Source organism: Cupressus sempervirens, chromosome 9, assembly GCF_028749045.1.
Source record: "Cupressus sempervirens isolate cs-2001-9-10 chromosome 9, ASM2874904v1, whole genome shotgun sequence".
Classification (NCBI taxonomy): Eukaryota; Viridiplantae; Streptophyta; class Pinopsida; order Cupressales; family Cupressaceae; genus Cupressus; species Cupressus sempervirens.
Genome location: NC_143126.1, coordinates 530,470,336 through 530,492,981, shown reverse-complemented (window position 1 = coordinate 530,492,981; position 22,646 = coordinate 530,470,336). Strand labels below are relative to the sequence as shown.

Sequence of the window (22,646 nt, the reverse complement as noted above, 5' to 3'; positions counted from 1 at the left end):
AATAAGAACCCATAGCTTTGATGCAACCATCATACAGATAAACATAAAAATAAAATATACTACCATACCCCTAAAGGTTCATAGAGTAACATTCGTCACCTGCATACACAGGTAGAAAGCTAATGAATTTCACCCTAATCGGCAACAAATTTCATTGAAATATGGAAGCTCATTCTGGGTAGTAATGGAAAGTATAAGCTATAACCCTATTTATAATACACGTTATTGAGATTCATCTTTTAGTATTACCTTTCATTAGATCCTTGTCTGATTTTTCATGAAGAGATATTCAAACAGAGAAACTTGGTTACTTCGCATAAATATTTGATGAGCTACTATTGGGATTGAAAAGAAATGGATGCTAAATCTAACATTCACAAGGGATTGATATTAGGCGGCAGGCCATCATCATAGATTAAGCAGACCATTTATTTTTTCTAAATGCATGTCAAAATGTTAAAAAGACAGGCACATGGTCTATTGTTTGCTGAGAGTTTGCAAAATGTAGAAATATAAATATGGTACATAGCCTTTTTGAAAGACATGGAAGCACAACCAAGGCATGCGGTAAAAAGTCCATGAAACATATCATCTGATAAAATGCATATTCAATCTTGAAAATTTTATGTTCATAGAGAGGTAAATCATTCATAATGGAGATAATGCGTTCTCTGGAGACATAAGGAACCCTAACATGATGTAGTAAGTCAGGACAATACCCACTTGGATTGCTTTGATTGATGCTATTTACTAAAGTGCAACAGAATTGATATGTAATATTATTGATGCACTGTTTAATTGTCCAGTCAGACAGGAAGAACGGGTCATGGGTGGAACCTGAGTGTGATAAGCTTATATAGCTTCCATTAACAAGAATTATGTTGATATGGACAAATGTTCCATTAGTACAGAATCAGATTTGTGGTTTTGAAAATGGTGACCTTTTATACTATTTAGCTACTTCTTTTTTCAAAATTATGAGTGGATTTCTAGACATTGACTTGAAAAATTAAATTCTTTTTCTAAATACATTTCAGATAAACATGATCTAAACACTTATTTTGAGTAATTGTTGATGGATTCATCAATTTATTTCATTCTACGGTTTAATATTTATTTTGCATATTTGTGGGACCACCTAACGGTATAGTATTGACTTGGTTCCCCTATTAATGGTGCAAACATGGTTCAAATCGCCACCCAGCCCAAATAAAATTGTTAAAGCTGGTCTGGGCTCACCTCGGGGGCCATGTACGTAATTGTTGGTGGGGATGACATTGGTGGTAGTGCAAGGAATTGTATATGGCAGGAAGGAGGGTTTTCCTGTTGTGATTAAAAGAAGAGGAGGTGTTAATGCTTTAGTCTATTCTCAGGGATGGAGTCCTCCATTGTGACCCCAAGGGTTCAAAGCTCCAGCCACAAGAAACTATCATCAATCAAAAAAAATATTTGCATATTTGTGAAAATGCAACATAATCGTGTTATGCAACTATAATTGCTGTATAATTGCTGCACTATATAATGCCCTTCTTGGAGAGAAACATTGAACAGTTGGAATCACAGCAGTGGGCTCCTCAGAGGCCATTATGCTTGCAGGTCTTGCTTTAAAATTGGAAATGGCAGAATAAACTCCTGCAGCAGGGAAAACCCTTCAATAAGTACAACATAACATTATTAATGACAAAAAAAATTACACTTTCACAACAGCAAATAGGAGATTGGAATTTATCTCAGTATAATTGATTGTCACTGTCCTTCTAGAACAGGGTTATTGAAGATTATGTGCATCTCCATATGTATTTCTGTAATATACTCTTTTCTGCTTAATGTTATAGGGCAACACTACCTGTGTTCAGCCACTATTTGTGAACTAATTTTCTTTCTATAGAAAAGGAATTGAAGAAAATTGCATTAATTTCCAGTTTACTTAAGTATAACCATCAAGATTCAAAACTCAAGGAAATCGCATAGGAATGAAACTCTTATTAAATCATAATTTGCAGCACTGTATGGGGCAAATATTGATGACTTGAATTGTATTATGCATGTTTGTCATCTGACAGGATTCTACAGATACCTTTTAGGTGCTGAGAATTTTTTAAATTTACATTTGCTTACATGTCATTTAATGCCCTGATGTGGTTTTCTATATATCATATTTCAGGTGTGTCATACTGAGATATTATATTTCATATACATTTGGCTCTCTTTACTGCCTACATGGGTTTTGCTAGTGGAAAAAAAAAAATAGTCCTTGTGATCTAGATGTATAGTATCTGGCCTAGAAATTTATGAATCATAAGGAATTTAAAGATCTCTTTACTTGTTCGAAGACATGTTTATTGGGTATCATGCCCTCATCCATGAAATCTACTTGCCTATGATAGGGAAGGATGTCCATATGATGATCAAATAGCTTTATAACTGGTACAGTGAAATGTATTTTAGAAATCAAGTACAGATGCATGTGAAGCAATCACTCCCAAATCAACTTAGATTACTGCCTGGCCCAAACTGTAAAGAACCAAACACATACAGCAGTAGTCTGAACTAATCAAACTGAATGTATAAAGCGAGTGTGATGACTTGGTTTTGTCCCAACTTTAACTTTTTGCAGTATGGCAGAGATCACAAAGATAACAGATATAAACACTTAAAAAGGAGGACAGTAATTATAGAATGCTCTAACTGCCTTTAACCAAAGGTTCGATTTCTTCAAGTTTCCAATCCAACGCAATTTTGTGATATCAAATAACTTAGGAATGCTTCAACACCGATTCCTAACTTGGACAACAAGCTGGAAATGTATACATAAATTAAAATGCAGAACAAACAATATTGGCACCTGTTACAGCCGTGGATGGTTGATTGCCTCCCATCTGCAATATGAAAACTGTGCTGCTAGCCAATTCTACTCCTGCCATGTGCCTGATATCCTGAAGCTGCCATGGGGAGGTGTGCGTGTTCACCAGTCCATGCTCAGAAATACCGCCCAGTCTGCTGCCAACATTGCCGGTTAACACTGTCTCCAGTCACTCCTGCAACACTAGACGTGTGTATACCTTGTACTCAGGCTTCCTTCATACTGCAAACTCAATGTCTCTGCTCGTTCCTGTGGCCAGTCAAAGACTCCCAGCACCATTCACCACCTTCTTGATAACTCAGATTCGATGTATCTAGATGCTCACGTGGATGGTATGCATTCTCTAACCATCGTCCTTATACTGTCTGATATCTTAACCTGCGGCCTCCAGGGAAATAACAGAAATCTTTTCCTTGGGTGTGAACGTATACTACTTGCTTCTGAGTGCCGATTCTCAGCTATGACGGAGGCTACCAAACTCCATGCTCGAATTCTGGATAAAGTTGCCAACGAGTTGTTGGTGGGGCTACATCCAGCTCCTCCACTCTCTCAAGGGGTTTCGTCCTCAAGAGTGATCAGTCACATTAAGCAACCTTTTGTCATTTTCAAACAATATTATATTTCATGGTGTAAATCCCAATCTAGCTCCTTGCTTTTATAACTTCGATGTGAGGGAAGATGCAAACAACCAGGCAACGTGGGATAAAAGCCAATTTTTCATCTTTTAGTCATTTAAGTTACTTTTGTCATAAAGTGACTTTAATGATATAGTAACTTTATTAATCAACTTTATAAAATAAAGTGACTTAACTATAGGAAGTTGTAATAACCCTCCTCAAATCTGCCCTCATCCTAGATTGCTTTCCCTCAAGCAATCTCAGAGTCAAATGTTGCAGGATTGATTTGCCCTCCCAAGTGGCATCTTCATATGGCAAATCCTTCTAGTGAATTAGATACTCCCTAATGGACCTATTACGCAGCTTCCTTTCTCTAATCTTAATCACCTCTATTGGGACCAATACTAGCTTCCCTTCCACATCAACTGGGGGCAATCCAATGGAGGGTAATACATGCTGACCAATTGCTTTCTTGAGGCAAGAAACATGGAAAACGTTATGAATTCTACTGTCATCTATTAAGTATAGCTCATAAACAACCTCTCCAACCCTCCGAGTAATGCGATAGGGACCATAAAATCTAGGCTGAAGTTTCTCGGACCCACACTTCTTCAAGGAGATCTACCTATAAGGTTGGAGACGAGGGTAAACCATGTCACCCAACTCAAAACTCTGCTCTGTCCTATGGCGATCAGCATACATCTTCTGTTGATTCTGAGCTTGTAGAATGTTCTCCCGAAGAGATCTGAGAATGTCCTGTTGATCCTATATCCAATCACCAGCTAGTGGTGCCTTGCTATCCTGCAAAGCTAGATCTACGAACAACAGAGGTTCGCTGCCATAGAGAGCTCAAAATGGAGTCATTGGATGGACATGTGGTAGGAGTTGTAGCAATACTCCCCTAGATATAACCATTTAACCCAAGCTCTCTGCTATCCCGCTACATAGTTCCAAAGATAACTCTCCACCCATTTGTTTACTATCACAGTCTGCCCATCCATCTGCGGGTGGTAACTTGTGTTGGGTGTCAATTTTGTACCTGCTAATCTGAATAGTTCCTGCCAAAAAGTGCTGAGAAATTTGCTATCGTTGTCCTTACAATGGTTCAAGGGAGACCATGTAGACGAAAAACCTCTCAAAAAAAAACTCGGCTACCTAATGGGCCGACCAATCTACTGCTATAGCAAAAAGTGAGTGAACTTGGTCAATCTATCCACAACCACGAAAAATGGAATCTCTGCCCTGCAATTTCGGCAATCCCGTAATGAAGTCCATGGAGATACTCTCCCATTTCTGTGCTGGAATAGGAAAGGGCTGTAATAATCCGGCTGGAAACTCGTGCTCTAACTTGTTCTACTAACAAGTTCGACATTCTTTGATATGCTGAAGGACATCATCCTTGAGGCCCTTCCATGAAAACCTTTCCCTGGTCTACCTATAGGATTTGAAGGAACCTGGGTGTCCAGTTGATGGTGCATCATGAAGAGTCTCCATAATCTTTCTTTTGAGTTTAGATTCTGGTACGAGATAGATACTATCCTTATAAAAAATCATATCATCAACTACCTTGTACCTATTGTCCTGGAGCTATCCATACATAATCTGACACACTTGAGTAGAATATTCAACCAACAATTGGGACTTCCAATCTACCGATATCTCGGAAATGGCACAACACTCTGCTACTGAAGGTCTCCTGGAAAGCGCATCAGCAACTATACTATTCTTACCCTTGACATACTCGATGTCAAAATCATAGGCCTGAATCTTGCTGAACCACTTTTGTTGTCTTTCATTTAGATCCTTCTACTCTAAGAAGTAGCGCAAACTATTGTGGTTTGTCTTAACTGTGAATTTGTCACCCACTAAGTACTGTCTGAGACTCTAAACTTGGCTAAAGTGTGCATAATGGCTAACATTTCTTTGTCATAGGTGGAGTACAATCTCTCACCGTCCTTGAGCTTCCTGCTCTCATAAGTTACCAGATGCCTATCCTACATCAGAACCGCGCCAATTTTGCTCCCTAAAGCATCACACTCTAGAACAAAAGGGTGAGAGAAATTGGGAAGAGTGAAAACCGGCCATGTGCTCATCACCTTCTTGAGTTTATCAAAGGTCAACTCTACATCATCTGTCCACCTAGAGGGCCCTTTCCGTGTGAGATCAGTGAGGGGAGTTGTTCTCTGAGAGAAGCCTCTAGCGTACCTCCAATAATAAGAGCAAAGATTGAGGAAGCCCCTCAAATCTGATATGTTCCTCGGAGGGGGCCAATCTAGGATAACCTGTATCTTTTCCTCGTGTACCTTCACCCCATCTGCACCAATCACGTGACCAAGGTAAAGAATCTCGATCAATCCAAACTCACACTTCAACTCCTTCGCAAACAATGAGTGCTCCTCCATAATACTAAGTACCTCATATAGGTGATGCAGATGCTCCTTCCAAGTTCTACTGAAAACTAGGATATCATCAAGAAACACCAACACGCTCTTGCACAGCTATTATCTAAAAATATGGTTCATACATGACTAAAATGTGGTCAATGCCTTGGTGAGTCCAAATGGCATAACCAAAAACTCAGTGTTCATAATGACATCGAAAAGTTGTTTTATGCACATCCTCTTCACGAACCCGTATCTGATGGTACCCAAATCTAAGATCTATCTTTGAGAAATAAAATACCCCATGTAATTCATCTAGTAACTCATCAATGCAAGGGGCAGGGTACCTGTTCTTAATGGTCCTCTTGTTAAGAGCACAGTAATCAATACACATGCAAAGAGTGTCATCCTTCTTCTTCACAAAAACGACTAAAGAAGTGAAGGGATTGAAGCTAGGTCTGATGTGTCCCATATCCAAGAGTTTCTTAATCGTCCTTTATATTTCCTCTTTATAGTGTCGAGGATGACAATAAGGTGTAGTGATGACGGGTTTGGCGCCCTCCTCTAACTCAATGATATGCTCAAACCCTCTGTCTGGAGGAATGCCCGGGGGTATGTCCTCAAAAATCCTCTTGTGCTTATCAAGCACTGCCTAAATGTCAAGCTGAATCTGCTGTCCTGAGTCTAAAGTAGTCTCAAAGGAAATGAATCAGTGAGCTGCCCACTCCATGTCATCATGCCTCATAATAGCCTGCATCCTGTGGGCTGAAATCAACCTGGGTTCGCCCTCTACATAGCCTTGAGAATCACCTATCGATCATCCTGTAAGAATTCCAACTACATCTTATCATGATCAACTATGTACTTGCCAAAAGTCTGCAACCACTATCTTCCCAACATGGCATCTAATTCATCCAAATCAACCACATATAAATCTGCCTCAAGAAGAAAGTCATCAAAGTGAATTAGAAGCCCTAGCACTTTTCCTATGAACCTCAATCTCTCGCCTCCTACCACTCTAACTTTGAACTCGGGTATGTCATCTATTTGTAACTTTCTCTTTGAAACCCAGTGTGTACTTATGAAGTTATGTGATGCACCTATATATAGGAGACACACAATGTGTTGTCCTCTAACTACACCCTTCAAGCGAAAGGGGTGACTCGTGGGATCACTGGAAAGGGAAGCTATGATAGGAGACTATCCCAGAGTGGATTCCTTCTTTCTCTCTCTAGCAGGCTGCTCCTTACTTTCTTCCTCATCACTGCCCCCTATTGCTCATCCTCCTCTTCCAAGAGTACCTCGACATAACATATTTTGCCTTTGCCAAGGCATTTGTGATCCAATGTCCATGGCTCCCTACAAGTGAACTATGGCTTCTTTCTCCTGAGTTCATTCCGTGTCTCAAAGTCCAACCTGGGAGGGGTAGTCTTATGTTGGTTCTTGTTCTTCTAGAACAAAGTAGATCCCTTATAAGGTTTCTTAGGGGGTTGTAGTATCCAAGAAGGGGAGTTTAGATCATGTGTGATCTTAATAGCATCATCCAAAGTGTTTGGTTTAAGGACCTTGACCAAGTTTCTATATCTGTCTTGTAATCCCTTAGTGGACAGCATTACCTTACATTGTTCTATCATATCTGGGACCATCACCAAAATCTGCTGAAACTCATCAATGAAGTCATCTAGAGATCCACCTTGTCGCAATTGCGCCAAGTCCCTGTAGTAGACCTCAATATCCTTCCTGTCAAAATAGGTGATCAGCTTAGAGGTGAGAGTCTCGTAAGATGTAATGAGACCATAATCCTGGGTGATTAGCCCATGATGCCACCAATCATATGTTGCTCCTTCTAAATGCATTGTGGCGAATCTAATGGCTTTTGTCTCCGACATGGGCTTAAGTGTTAAGTAGGTGTCTAGCTTGTAAATCCAAGCTCTAGCAGATGTATTATTACTACCATCAAAAATGGGAAGAGATAATTTGTTCATGGCGTGCTTCAAATCCCTATTCTGTGCCCTAGGCCTCCTGTCCTATTGTGCTCTCTCTGTCTCCCTGTTCTGATTCATGTATTGAACAAAAGTCAGATTCTATTTAATCTGTTCAGGGAACAGATTCCATTCATGGTACATAGCCATAACATTATCTAGAAGTAAACCAAGTGCCATGGGTTGTGCTACTTCCTCCTCAATGTTATTCTTAACAAAAATGGGCATCAGTGGCCTATCAGTGTTCTGTGTGGGGGCCCTAGCCGCTCAAGGTGATCCTACCACACTACCACCTCTACTATGATGACTCAATGTTCTCTTGTGAGTCGGAGCTAGCTACTACATAGCACTTGTAAGCTGTTGAAGTGCAATAGCGATGTTATTCTGCCCATCCCTAATAGCCTGTAAGGTTTCTCTCATTTCCCGTTCCTGTTCATTCCCCTCATGTGTCATCTAAAAGACCTATACTTGTTCAACTTGTTCAACTTGTTCAACCTATTCAACTTGTAAGTTCTTCCCAAAAGTTAGCTCTTCATCAACTAAGTAGCTGTCCTCAATGTCAATCTGATCTGAATATCCTGCCTGTCCAGGTCAGTTGTGACTAAATTTATTAGATTTCCTCTTCATGCCTAACTATCATTTTTTTTTGTTTAACCCAGCCTGCACTAATAAACTTACCCACAAGTCGGCCAATCTTGTGGCTTTGATACCACTGTAAAGAACCAAACACGTACAACAGTAGTTTGAACTAATCAAACTAAATGTATAAAGCGAGTGTGATGACTTAGTTTTGTCCCAATTTTAACTTTTTGCAGTATGGCAAAGATAACACATACAAAGACTTTAAAAGGAGCACAGTAATTATAGAATGCTCTAACTACCTTTAACCAAAGGTTTGATTTCTTCAAGTTTCCAATCCAACACAATTTTGTGATATCAAATAACTTAGGAATGCTTTAGTGTCAATTCCTAAGTTGGACAACAAGCTAGAAATGTATACATAAATTAAAATGCAAAATAAACAATACTGACACTTGTTACAGCAGTAGACGTTTGATTGCCCTCCCATCCGCAATATGAAAACTGTGCTGCTAGCCACTTCTACTCCTACCGTGTGTCTGATATCCTGAAGTTGCTGTGGGGAGCTGTGCGTGTTCACCAGTCCATACTCAGGACTACCGCCCAGTCTGCTGCCAACGCTATTGGTCACCACTATCTCCAGTCACTCCTACAACATTAGACATGTGTATACCTTATACTCAGGCTTCCTTCACACTGCAAACTCAACATCTCTGCTCCTTCCTGTGGCCAGTCAAAGACTCTCGGCACCATTCACCACCTTCTTGATGACTCGGATTTGATGTATCTAGATGCTCATGTGGATGGTATGGGCTCTCTAACCGTCGTCCTTGTACTATCTAATATCTAAACCTACGGCCTCTAGGGAAATAACAGAAATCTTTTTCTTGGGTGTGAATGTATACTACTTACTTCTGAGTGTTGATTCTCAGTTATAATGGAGGCTCCCAAACTCCATGCTCGAATTCTGAATAAAGTTACCAACGAGTTGTTGGGGCTACGTCCAGCTCCTCCATTCTCTAAAGGGGTTTCGTCCTCAAGAGTGATCAGTCACATTTAAGCAACATTTTGTCATTTTCAAAAGGTATTATATTTCCTGGTGTAAATCCCAATGTAGCTCCCTGCTTTTATAACCTTGCTATGAGGGAAGATGCAAACAACTAGGCAATGTGGAATAAAAGTCAATTTCGTCTTTTAGTCACTTAAGTTACTTTTGCCATAAAGTGACTTTAAATGATAAAGTAACTTTATTAACCAACTTTATAAAACAAAGTGACTTAACTATAGGAAGTTCCCACTTATATATCTCCCCAACGAAACCAAAAAGACTCATGTGATTGGCTGGCATCCTCAAAATAAGTGTCATTAGCCTATCTGGATGGAAAGATAGACCAACAAGGCGCCATAAGGTCTAGTGCAAAGAAGGGGACATTACACAAACACTCTCAACAAATTTTGATGTATTCTCTTAAAGATCAAATAATTGGCTTATATGGAACATTATATACGTGTAACACTGAGACCATCTCCCAAACAGATCAAATTAATTTTACCAGATTAGAACATAAATATTTTCTCAAAAGACTGGCAGCCGAGAAAAACTTTTGTCATGTGGTCATCTTGTAGGTTTGACATGTAGCATTTTAAGATTAGAGACATCACATATGTATGTAAGTGTGTGACTATACCCTCCTGGATTACCCACCTTTGTTTTCCGACATAATAAGCTTTCACTCATAAATAGATTCTACTATGTTAAAGCACAAGACCCTTCAACCAATTATGGCACCGGACTCTTCAACAAATTATATCAGCAACACATTATGTCAGAAACAATCCTACAACTAACAGTTCCAACCTCATAAGATTAACTTATTAGATGACACCATAAATGTTCAAAATACGTTGATTCAGGCAGCATATGTTCCAATTTCAGTTACAAGGTAGGCAATTATTGACAAGATGAAAACTACATTACTGGGTTCAAACCCTGGACCCTTGAACTGGTTCCGAGTGCAAATTGGACTCAGGCTCGCCTTATGGTACATGGCGGGTCCAAGAAGGGTTCACATTTGGACATGTGGGTGCGTCCGAGTCACAACCATCACAAACCCGAGCGGACTCACAGGTCCAAATGCGAACCCTGCCCGAACCCACCACATACCGAAGGCCCGCAGCTATTAAGTTAAAAAGTGGGCCCAGAAATAATTTGAATGACATTTTTAAATTTTTTTCCTCCTCAACCTAAAACGCCCCTAATAAGGAGGCTCCAAACACATTTCATTTCACATTTGCTCTCATTTGGCTCTCTCCATCTTGCAAGTCTAAAGTGAGGTGATTGTTTTTGAGGGAGATCGATTGTGGAGTTCTAAATACCTTCCAAAGAGCAAATTAAAGTGTTTGAGGTATCCATTTCAACAATATTCTTTAGTTTTTTGATAGATTGTTTCAAGTTTTCGAAAAGTTTTGTTTTAAAGAAGTTTGGAGTTTCTTTTTCTATTTTGTAGAAAATTGCAACAATGAATAGTCAAGGCTCAATGGGTGGGTCTCAAAAATTTAAAATTGATAATGGATCTCCTCTATGGAAATACAATACAAGATTTTCTCAATATCTTAGAGGTGGGGTTTGTATGGAAATGCAAATTTTGCAACTCAGAGTATAGAAGCTCCTACTAACAAGTAAAATTTTACTTTATGGCCCTTGGGGGTAAACGGATTAATATGTGTGGAGGTCCACTAGGGCGTAGATAATAGCATCATTCATTAAAGAACAAGAAGATGAAATAAAAAAGTTGCAGAGGGAAAACAAATTAATTATAATTCCAAGAAAAAACACACCACCACCACCCACTCGACCAGCCACCAAACATCCCTTCATGTCTATGCCTTCTAGGGAGGATGAAGATGTAGATGAACCACAAGTCATCACCTTCAAGAGAAGTACACTAGATCTAACATTTCAAAATGAGGCAAGATATATTACTGATGAAAAAATTGCAAGTTGCCTCCAAGCAAATGGTCTTCCATTCAACTTAGTGAGGTCACCCTATTCAAGGGAGATGGTGACAGCAATAAATAATGCACCTTTAGGTTACAAAGGTCTTGGATTTGAAAAGGTGTGCACCACCTTATTGCATAAAGAGAGGAAAAATAGAAAGGCCCAATTAAAATCAATCAAAGATTCTTGGGTTCGAACAGGTGTATCTATTGTCTTTGACAGATGGAAAGATTGCAAAAACCGTTCCTTGATCAATTTTATTATTGTGTCTCCCAAAGGGGCAATGTTTTTGAAGGCGATAGACTATGAGGGGGAAGTAAAAGATACAGAGTTTATTTCCCGGATTCTCATTAATTCTATAGAGGTAGTCGATAGTGATAATGTTGTCCAAGTAATTACGAATAACACAAAAGTTTACAAGGTTGCAGGTGCTTTGGTAGAGGCTAGTATGATCACATCTTCTAGACACCATGCATCATACATTTGCTTAATTTGGTCATGCAAGCAACTAGCACCCAAGTAGACTAGGTGAAACAAATATATGAGGGTAAGGGGGTTCAGATGTTTGTGACAAATCACCATATATCACAAGCAATTTTCAGAACTTTCTCCAAATTGGAATTATTGAAAGTAAATTTTAAAATTTAATTTATTTAGTTTCATTTATCATTTTTTGTCATGTTATGCATAATTAAATTAAATAATTTTTGTGTTATAGTGCTTAGCTTCAAGATTAGATTGTGTTTGCATTTTTAGCATCAACATTTCAAATCACACTCCATAATCCATCATGAGGATGAAAGAGAGCAAGAGATGCAAAACAAAGTATTGTTTACATATATTAAAATGCGTTACTAACTTACTATAACATGTTCTTAGGTGGCTGAAACTCATTTTGCCTTTCACACAATTGTCTTGAGACGACTTGTAAAGATAAAAGAGGCATTATAATAAATGGTCATTAGCAACCAATGGGGCATTTGGAATCAATCCAATACAGTAAGGGCCTAAAATGTGAAATCAATGACACTAGATGATGATTGATGGTGTTGTGTGGAGTATGTAGTGGAATTCACCAAGCCAATCATGTCCATGTTTTGCTTTGTTGACACTGATGAACCATGCCTTGGAGATGTCCTAAATCACAAGATACGCTGAATTTCATCCATAAAGTTTGAATTTCAGCAAACTTTTACCCTTTCTGAACTTCATCTGAATTTTATGGAATTTAATATGATATTGTTATTTATAATAAGATTCTTTTATTTTAAAATACTATTAAGTTTTCTAGATTAATTATTTAGCAATGTCAAACTATTTTGACAATTTTGTGGAAAGTTTACTTATATTTAAAAATAGTTAATGTCTTTTTTTTCCCAAATTTTTACCCTTGCCAAATTTCATCCGAATTTTATGACCAATGAACTCAAATTTGAATTTGAAGCTTGCGACATAGGAGGTCTATCATGCTATGGACACCATGTTGGAGAGGATAAAAGTGGTAAGCTATAAATTTAATTTAGAATACATTCTTCTATCATTATTTATTGAGGGATATCTAAATTTTTAATTGAATAACTAACATAAAGATAACATACATGAACATCATTTGATATCCCAAGTGATGCAAAGAAGAAACAATGGTCCTGAGAACACCTTTTATAAAAATTTGGAAACAATTATTCTCCATCACTAGAACAAAACATCCACACCTCTTCACCTCCTCACATTCTCTCCCGAATACTATGGTGTATAGATACTCACTGTTCCTGGTAGAGTACCACCATATAGAGATGTTGAGGTTGCTATAGGGTACAAGAGGGCATTTAGTAGGATCTTTAGTGATCCAAGGGTGGGGCTAGTTGTTAGGAAAAGATTTCGATTATTCATCTCAAGAAAAAATTTCTTCCTTGTGTTGTAAATGACCAAAGCAAAATGGACGTAATTACATGACGATAGCTTCATGGCCAGGGTTATGTGTACCTCCAACCTCTTGCCATTAAGATCCTTTCGCAAGTAAGTTTTTAATTTTAATTTTGTTTTTTTTAACACTAAATATTCTTGAATTTATCTTGTATTTTTTAGTCTTAATTTTGTGTGTTTTCTTTCCAAGTTGCTAGTTCTATTGTTGAGTGAAATTGGAGTACTTACTCATTTATCCACTCAGTCAAGTGCAACCGGTTGTCTGCCAAAAAAAGTTATGGACTTGGTGTTTATTCACACCAGTTTGCATCTTATGGCACACAAGGATCCAAAATACAAAAAGGAGGCAAAGAAGTTGTGGAACGTAACACCCAAGTTCACTAACTTGGATATGATCATCTAGGATAAAGTTAGAGTGACTTTACTTAATGTGGATGATGATGACATGACAGTGGTAGACCAAGTGCTAGCGGAACTAATTTGGGTGATAATAAGGATCTATGAGCAGCTATGGAAAATGAAAATACTATAGACAATGGTTTTTTTGATATCCTTTTGATGATTGATCAAAACTTTGATTATTGATGAACATTAAACTTTGAATCATGTTTCACCTTTCAAACTTTCATTAACTATATTTTAACTTAGTAATTCGATGCAATGGTTTTCATTAGAATGATAGGGTTGTGTTATCTCCAACATTTGGCATTGATAAATGATCGAGCATCATACTATGAGATGATTTAGTTTAACACTTTGTATATTTCTCTTTTTTTTTGTATATATAATGCATACACACACACACACACACATGAACCCCTACGAACCATAATAAAGGAAAAAATTCCTTGAACCCACTAACCAGATTCTCGTACCCAAACCCATCCCCAAACCTAAAACAGTGACTTAGGATGAAACAAAACATATTACAGAATAGGTTCAGCCGTTAAAGCATATTGTTTATTTCCTCTTTCAATAGAAGAGCTAAGTTCATAAACACATGTTAATGATATCGAAAGGTAACGTTCGTTAAACACAGTCATACCATCAAATATGTTGCCTTCCCAACCATAGATGATAAGCTCTTAGCATCACCCTTGAGCACACTCCATATTTTGTACATCACAAAAATCATTACTATTGATGCAAGAATGGCCTTGCATATATATAGATCAATGTCGTCCAATAGACCTCCAGTCAGCCTCGCAGTTTTGGTGCCAAGAATAGGATTGGACATATTAATTACAAGTTACATTCATATAGGTCTTGCCCAATTACATAATTGCAAGTCACATGAATCACACAAATAGGGTAAAAGCCTAATAAGGATTAATATGGCAAAGTTCATTAGCAAAATGGCTAAGGCCAACAAGCCAATTAGCCATTAGGTGTACTAGGTCAGCCCTAGAAGGGATCTAACTTAGATACACATCAACACTCCCTCTTAGCTATGGAGGATTCCTTCTAAATATCTGAGTTACATAGTGACAACCTGTGTCACAGGGTTCACCGCATTTCATGTATGAAATTCGAAATTCGGCGAATTCTGAAAGACTCTATAAAATTCGCTCTTATTCGTCCCAAAAATCGTATGCAATAGGGTTAGGGCTATTTTAGGTGATACATTTGGATCTTTGAAATACATTCTCGGGCGGAATGAATGGAAGTCCCGAAATGAAGAAATATTATCGATGCAAGACACACCAATGTTGGAATCTAGGGAAATGTACAAGTCATATCGCTGCAAGACACGCCAACAATCAAAAGAAAATCCGCACAAAGAGATTGTCTACTAGGCGTCTGGATTGTTCCCTGTAACGCAAATCCTCTCCAGCATGGTGAGCGCTCAAAATGAGAGTCAATAATACAAGTCCTCCAAGTATTTTTAAGTCCCGCAAATGTATACGCAAATGTATATGAAGTACTAAATAATACATTAAAACACATTACTTAATGTACATATTTAAGATATATTTATTACTTATTATTTCATATACTATATAGTATAAATAACACTTTTCTAATTTATATGTTAATTAAATAAATAATTAAAACTTTAATTTTGTTTACATTATACTGATTTTAAATTTGTTGTAATGTTTACATTGATCTATTTTCTATAATTTTAGCTTATCAATTGTAAAACTAAAATATATACATTAAGTTTCAAATTTAAAGTAATATTATTTTATTTTAATAAATAATTAAATAATTTATTTTATTTCAATTTCATCTAACGATGTTAAGTTATTTTTATAATTTAATCAATTTATTATTATATATAAAAAATTAAATTTATATAAGGAAAATTAAATGTCGAATTTTTTTTCGAACTTTTTACTTTTGTCGAACTTCATCCGAATTTTATTGTTGTCGAACACGAACTCGAACTCAAACCTTGTGACTTAGGTGACAACCATCATGGCTACTCCCATAAAAATGCAAGTGAACACTACCACCATGGCTACTCCCAAAGGGTGAATAAAAAATAGCGTTACGTCATGAAACCTCTTCCACGACATCCACCAAGCCTACTCACAAAGTGTGGATCCACCATACCTACTTGAAGCGGGTGGCACGAGAACTTTCACCTTGAACTTCTCCCAAAGAAGAATGCATCTCCACCATGCTTACTCGCAGAGGGTAGATCCATCATATCTAGTCGTAGAGGGTGGAACAAGGGCTTTCACCTCAGACTTCTCCCACACAAGAATGCATCTCCATGCCTACTTGTAGAGAGTGGAACAAGGGCTTTTTCACCTCAAACTTCTCCCAAAGAAGAATGTATCTCCACCATGCCTACTCACATAGGGCGGATTCACCATACCTACTAATTGAGGGTGGAACGAGGGCTTTCACCTCAGAATTCTCCCAAAAAAGAATGCATCTCCCCTATGCCTCCTCGCAGATGGTGGATTTACCATACCTACTCACAAAGGATGGTAAGTATGCTTTCACCTCAAACTTCTCCTAGAGAAGAATGCATTACCAAGGTGATGTGGCTCCCTCATAACCTAATATCAACCTTTTGAAATGACTAGCTCCCTCTGAAGCAGATATCAACCTTCTGACCTCTAAGTCCAAGGTTGCTTCTAATGATATGTCAAACTCCCTCTGAATAAATATCAAGCTTCTAACCTCCTTGATCAAGGTTGCTTCTAATGAATTATCATACTCCCTCTTAATGTTGATTCTTCCTCTTTGAAGAAATGCAAACAGGTATCAAGATCTTCTTTTTTTTAAGGCTCCTATGCTCCTTGGTCAATCCTAAAAGCATTTCATAGATATTAATAATAGTCCAAGACTATTTCAAAGAGAAATATCAATGCTTGAATGATTCACTATCCCAATGATATAACATAAATTAATAACAACATGAAAAATTCATAAACACCATTCAAGTATAAAGAATACTTCTCTCTTTATAAGTTAGTCTTCCACCAATGTTCTTTACTAATTTCACTTGCTAATCAAATTCGACAAAATGCAAGGTGAAACATTGAGTGAATTGAAATCTGCAGGCTTTTCCCATATTTCGAACCGGCTCTAATACCATGCTGACTTTACGGTAGTGCTCATTGACCACAGGAAAACCATCAGATATATTACCTTCCAAACCAGAGATGATAAGCTCTTATCATCACCTCCGAGCACACTACATATTTTGTACATCGCAGAAGTCATTACTGTTGATGCAAGAATGGCCTTGCCTATATATGAATCAACGCCTCCTAATAGACGTCTAGTTGGCCTTGTAGTTTTGGCACCAAGAATAGGATCAGACCTATTAATTACAAGTTACATTCATATAGTCTTGTCCAGTATAATAAATCTTGCCCAATTACATAATTGTGACTAACATGAATCACCCAAATAGGGCCAGGCCCAAATAAGGATTGATATGACAAAGTTCATTAGCAACATGGCTAAGGCCGACAGACCAATTAGCCATTAGGTGTACTAGGTCGGCCCTAGAAGGGCCTAGATGGAATCTGACCTAGCTACACATCAACAAATGAGTTAATAGTTTCCTAGTTTTATATTTTATTTTATTTAGATATTATAACCACAAGTGGCCAAGAATGACTGATGAGATTTAATAGAAGGTACAAAGTTGATGAAATATACAATAGCAGTGCCTATTGCATCCTTGGTATAGTGAAATGTCCTTTAAATATAAAATGATCGTACAGACAAAAACTCTACATAAACAAAAGCACAAGCAACAAATGTAATACTAAAAAACCCTAAGCTATGATCAGTAGACACTATCCTGACATTTGATGTTTATAATAAGTCGGTAATGGGATTTATATGCTATTTGCTTGGTACTGCTGAGATGAATATAGACTGAATAATCTCATACGTTTTTAATTAGAGGGTCTCTTAGAGCTCTCAAAAGTGACCACCACTAACTGAAAGTGGTAGTTGAAGACTGTTACATCTAAGCAATCCATTAGAAACTATAAAAATATATAACTGGATGCCTCTCTAATGAAAAAGTATGAGTCCTAAAGGCCAAAGGAGTTTCAAAAGAAAATGAAAGAACTTAAGGCATTTAGAAATAGCTAAAATAGAGGATGATAAATCCATCTCAGTAGAGCTTCAAATCGTCCTTTGAAAAAAATAATGTACTCTCATCTGTATAACAATTATCATATCCACACATTGTTACTACCACAAAGCTGGATTCCTTACTATTGCTACTCTAGGATGAGCATGCTTTAACTGTCAAGTTCCATCTTGAACTAGCTGTACCAAGACAATGGATAGGAAATGTGTTAGCCATTACTGTATACATCCAGGAACCTGGTAAATCACATGACCATTGTTCATTACAAAATATATAGAAACATAAATATGATGATTGTCAAAAGGATTATGTCTAACTCAGGCTAACTCGGTGCAATTACAGCCTTCAAATTTGTAGATGGTTAACATGAACATGACTGCATTATATAATCATCTCTTAAAAGCACTTCTGGACTAGTTTTGTTAACTTTGAGCAAGTGAGTTAAACTGAAATTGCACAAATGCACAAATAATACATTTTACCTGAGGTATATGGCTAGTCATTTAATTGTACCTAGAAGCACCTCAGTGAACTCAAAAGAAGGCATTTTGAGGCCCAAGGTCTTATAACTGTGGAAACAAAGATTTAATGATTAAAGTTAAGCAGGATTGAAACCCCTGAAAATAGAAATAGAGGCAATGCTATTGGAAATAACCTCCTCTGATATTTTAGTCATCTTCAAGTCAATTTCTCCCAATCTCCAGGTCTTTGATGAGCCCCTAGGCTTGCATGTGAGATGAACCATGACCTGCATAATCATTCATCATCAAGTGAATAAGCACATGTTGGACAAGGACAATGTCACAAGAAAGTACCTTTTGTAAATCTCTCAGTGGTTCAATCATCGCAACCCGCATAAAATAAATGTATCACCTCAGATTACATATTCCATTAACAAACTGTAAAAGCACTACATTTAGTTTTAATCTCTTATGTACTCTCCATGATAAGTATCAGCCATTCATTTCATCTCAGCCATTTTGTTCAAAATTTTCTTTGCTTCATCAATGTTGCCCACTTTGTTATAGCCATCAATCATATATTTGTAGGTAGTACTATTAGGAATCAATTCCCTGTTCATCATTTCTATCAGAAGTTTACAAGCCTCTTCCATATTGCCTTCCCTGCAAAATCCATTAATCAGGAGGTTATATGTAGTGACACTTGGTACAGCACCTCCTTTCACCATTTCATGTAGCAATTTTAGAGCATCTGCCATCCTTCCTTCATTACAGCAGCCAAAGATGAGTACATCATATGTACCAGCAAATGGAATCATACCCTTCTCATGCATTTCTTCACACAATTTAGAGGCTTCTTTCAGATTTCCTTTTTTGTAATAACCATTAATTAGCACCTTGTAAACGATAGCATCAGGGGCAATCCCTTTTTCAACCATTTCATTGAACAAACAAACTGCCTCAACCATATTACCTTGTTTAATGTATCCATCAATCAATACTGTGTAAGTAACAATGTTTGGCATCAAGCTTTTCTCCTGCATTTCCTTCAAATACAGGCATGCATTTTGCATATTGCCTGCCTTGCAATATCCATTAATAATAGTGGTATAGGTCACATGATTAGGTAGATATCTGTTATCTACCATCATCTTTAACAGTTGACTAGCCTCCTGTGTATTGCCAAGATTGCAAATTCCATGGATGATTGTATTATATGTTGCAATATCCAGGGAAAGACCTTTTTCTGCCACTTCATTAAGAAGCTTGAAGACATTCACAAATTCTCCTTCCTTCCAATGTTGGTGTATAAGTATACCATAAGTAAACTTATCAGGTTTAATCCCCTTTTCCACCATTTCCACATATAGTTTATGAGCATCCTGGAAAGTTCCTTTCTTAAAGTGCCCTTCAATAAGAATTGTGTATGTGACAGTATTAGGTTCCAACCCCATTTCCAACATTTCCTTGAATATCCTGTCAGCTTCTTGCATATTGCCCAGCTCACAGAAGCCATTTATCAAGGAATTGTAAATAGTAACATTTGACTGAATACCCTTTCTTAAAACATTACTGTGGAGCTGTAAAGCCTCATTCACATTTCCTCTCTTACAATACCCATCAATCAAAGTGCCATAGGTAACAATATCTGGGACCAGACCTTTATCCTGTATTTCTTGCAAGAGACGGTGTGCCTCTTGCATCTTTCCTGCATTGCATAGGCCATGAATGAAAGCAGTGTATGTGTGAATACTGGGAGAGATACCCTTTTCGGACATGTCATCAAGCATAGCAAAGGCCTTATCCAAATTATCTTGCTTGCAGTAACCGTCAATGAGGGTGGTATAAATAACATCGTTCGGTATCAAACCTCTGTCAAGCATTTGACTGAAGATCAAATATGCTTCATTCATCTCTCCATGCATACAATAACCATGTATGAGTGCATTGTACGTATAGGCAGTAGGTGATAAATGTTTATCCAACATTTCCGTGAACACTTTATTGGCCTCATTAATCTTGCCAGCTTTGCAAAGGCCATGGATAAGAGTACCATATGCAAAGGCATCTGGAGCAATTCCTGTCTTAATCATGTGATCTAAAAGCTCTAAAGCATAGTCTGCATCACCTTCCCTGCAATGGCCACTAATAAGAGTGGTATATATAACAACATTGGGCTTCAGACTTCTTTTCACCATGTCATTAAAGACTTTTTTAGCTTTCTGCATTTCGCCGCCCACTTTGCTGAGCCCCTGTATTATTACCCCATAGGTCATAACACTAGGTGCAATATTCTTCCTTTCCATCTCATCAAGCAGCTCAAAAACCTCATCCATCTTTCCTTCTTTGCAGTAGCTCTCCATCACAAAAGTATAAGTAGCCTCATTCGGTCTCAATCCTATCTCTCTCATTTCAGTCAAGAGCTTCGTTGCCTCTTGCACTTTACCTCGCCTGCTAACCCCGTGTATGAGTGAATTGAACGTAACAACATTGGGCTTGATCCCTTTTACCATCATTTCATCTTTTAGTTTAAAAGCCTCTTCAATTTTTCCTTCCTTCATGAACCCAGAAATCAATGTCGTATATAGAACTTCATCGGCCTTCAAACCAACATTCTCAATCTCCACAAGGAGTTCCCTCGCCTCACTCAATCTCTGATTCTTGCACAAACCATTTACAAGAGCACTATAACTTAAAATATCAGGAGCCAAGCCCTTTCCACACATTGTATTTTTCAGACCAAAAGCTTCTTTAAGATCTCCTTTTCTGCAACATCCAGTAATTAAGGTATTGTAAGTAACAACGTTTGGACTGCACCCCTTGGCTTCCATTTCAAAGAGCATCTTCTTAGCCTCTTCCAACCTCCCTTGCTTGCAATAAGCATGAATCATGGTACTATAAGTATATACATCAGGCGCCATCTTAGCATCCAATATGTTCTGATAGACAGTCCCGACCATATCCCAACTGTTTGCTCTTAACAATGCCTTTAGCAATGCATTGCAACACCTCAAACTTGGCATAATACCATGCTTTTGCAATATCTGGAATGCAGCACCAGCTTGAAAGATCTTGCCATTCTGAACATATGCATCAATTAGTATGTCAAAAACCATTGGAGATGAATCACAGTCTCTGCGTGTGTCCACAAGGGCATCTACCAAATTGGCTGGTGGAGTAGACGATTTTTCTCGGCCAATCAGACCTTGTATAACACCATTTGCAGCTGCAAACATTTTTGCTCTTGACAGTGTATGCAACATGATTGAATATGAATGAACACTGTGAGCAATGCCCATTTGTTTTTCAGACCAAACAAAAAATTGACGAATTAGTAGCATATCTCGTACCTGGTGCTTGAGCAGCAACCTATATATTAAATCTGGGTGGAGTTTTTTTACAATGTCTGCATTGGTGACAAGAGAGTTCCACTCATTCTGATTGAGTAGATTGCATACTTTTTCTACCAGTTCGTCTTCTTCTTCAACTAATGTGGGCTTTTGCTTGCCTACAGCAATACAATACGCAAGTGTCTTTGTCAATTGTGTTGGTGGTAACTTGATGAATGCACTCCGCCTCTGAAAAAAAATCTCCATTGTTTCCTTCGGGCTATGATTTAGGGTTCCAGCTAGTCTCTGCGATCCTAAACAATAGAATTTATATGACAAACCATTTACAATACTATCTCCGTTGATTGAGATATGGAAGGAAGACACACCAGTTCTGCACCCTCGTTTCCTACTAAAGTTGTTACATTTATTTTCTGGAGTCGCCTCTACTGACCAGCAACTCAAATGGTAAGTTCACCGCGCAAATCAATCCTCTCCACCAACATTCAAGTCATATTGCGAGATTTTTGCAATAGGAAATGTCTCTCAACGCATGAAAAATTACAGAATCTATTTTCTAGCGTGTTTTTTTTTTAAATCCAATAGATTTTTTTGACCTTCGAGGGCACTGATCCATTCTCAGCGGCTTAAAACCCCTGCATCGTTTTCTTTCGAAGGGTTTCATAACGACGAGGGCTTCAATAATATCATTTTAAAAGAAATATGAACAAATTTTAAAAACTCGTTCGTGAGTTCATTGTTAGTTTCTCAAAAGTTGCATCCATTCAAATTTTTCCTTCAATTAAATTGATCAAGTTGATAGAATTTAAAAAGTTAAAAAGAAATTTCAAAAGTTTACATATTTTCAATTTTATAATTCACATTATCATTTCATTGATAATAATTTTATATCATTCATAAACAACAATTTTATCTTTTT

At 37.6% G+C, this 22,646-nt stretch overlaps 1 protein-coding gene across 4 annotated transcripts in view; it reads right to left on the bottom strand.

Annotated features, from left to right (window-relative positions):
* The window catches only part of LOC149539680 (uncharacterized), a 29,541-nt gene extending 7,427 nt beyond the window's left edge, over positions 1-22,114 (bottom strand). For 2 of the 4 annotated variants that reach the window (XM_089800902.1, XM_089800903.1), the window contains exons 1-3: positions 18,732-22,114; positions 18,572-18,664; positions 18,399-18,485 (exon numbers count right to left, since the gene is read on the bottom strand). In XM_089800902.1, the coding sequence (XP_089657028.1) occupies positions 18,878-21,973 (3,096 nt within the window). In that variant the 5' untranslated portion in view covers positions 21,974-22,114 and the 3' untranslated portion in view covers positions 18,399-18,485; positions 18,572-18,664; positions 18,732-18,877. Of the gene's footprint in view, positions 1-18,398; positions 18,486-18,571 lie in introns of all 4 variants that reach the window. The other 2 variants (XM_089800904.1, XM_089800905.1) reach the window with 2 other exon arrangements.
* Positions 22,115-22,646: the final 532 nt, after the last annotated feature.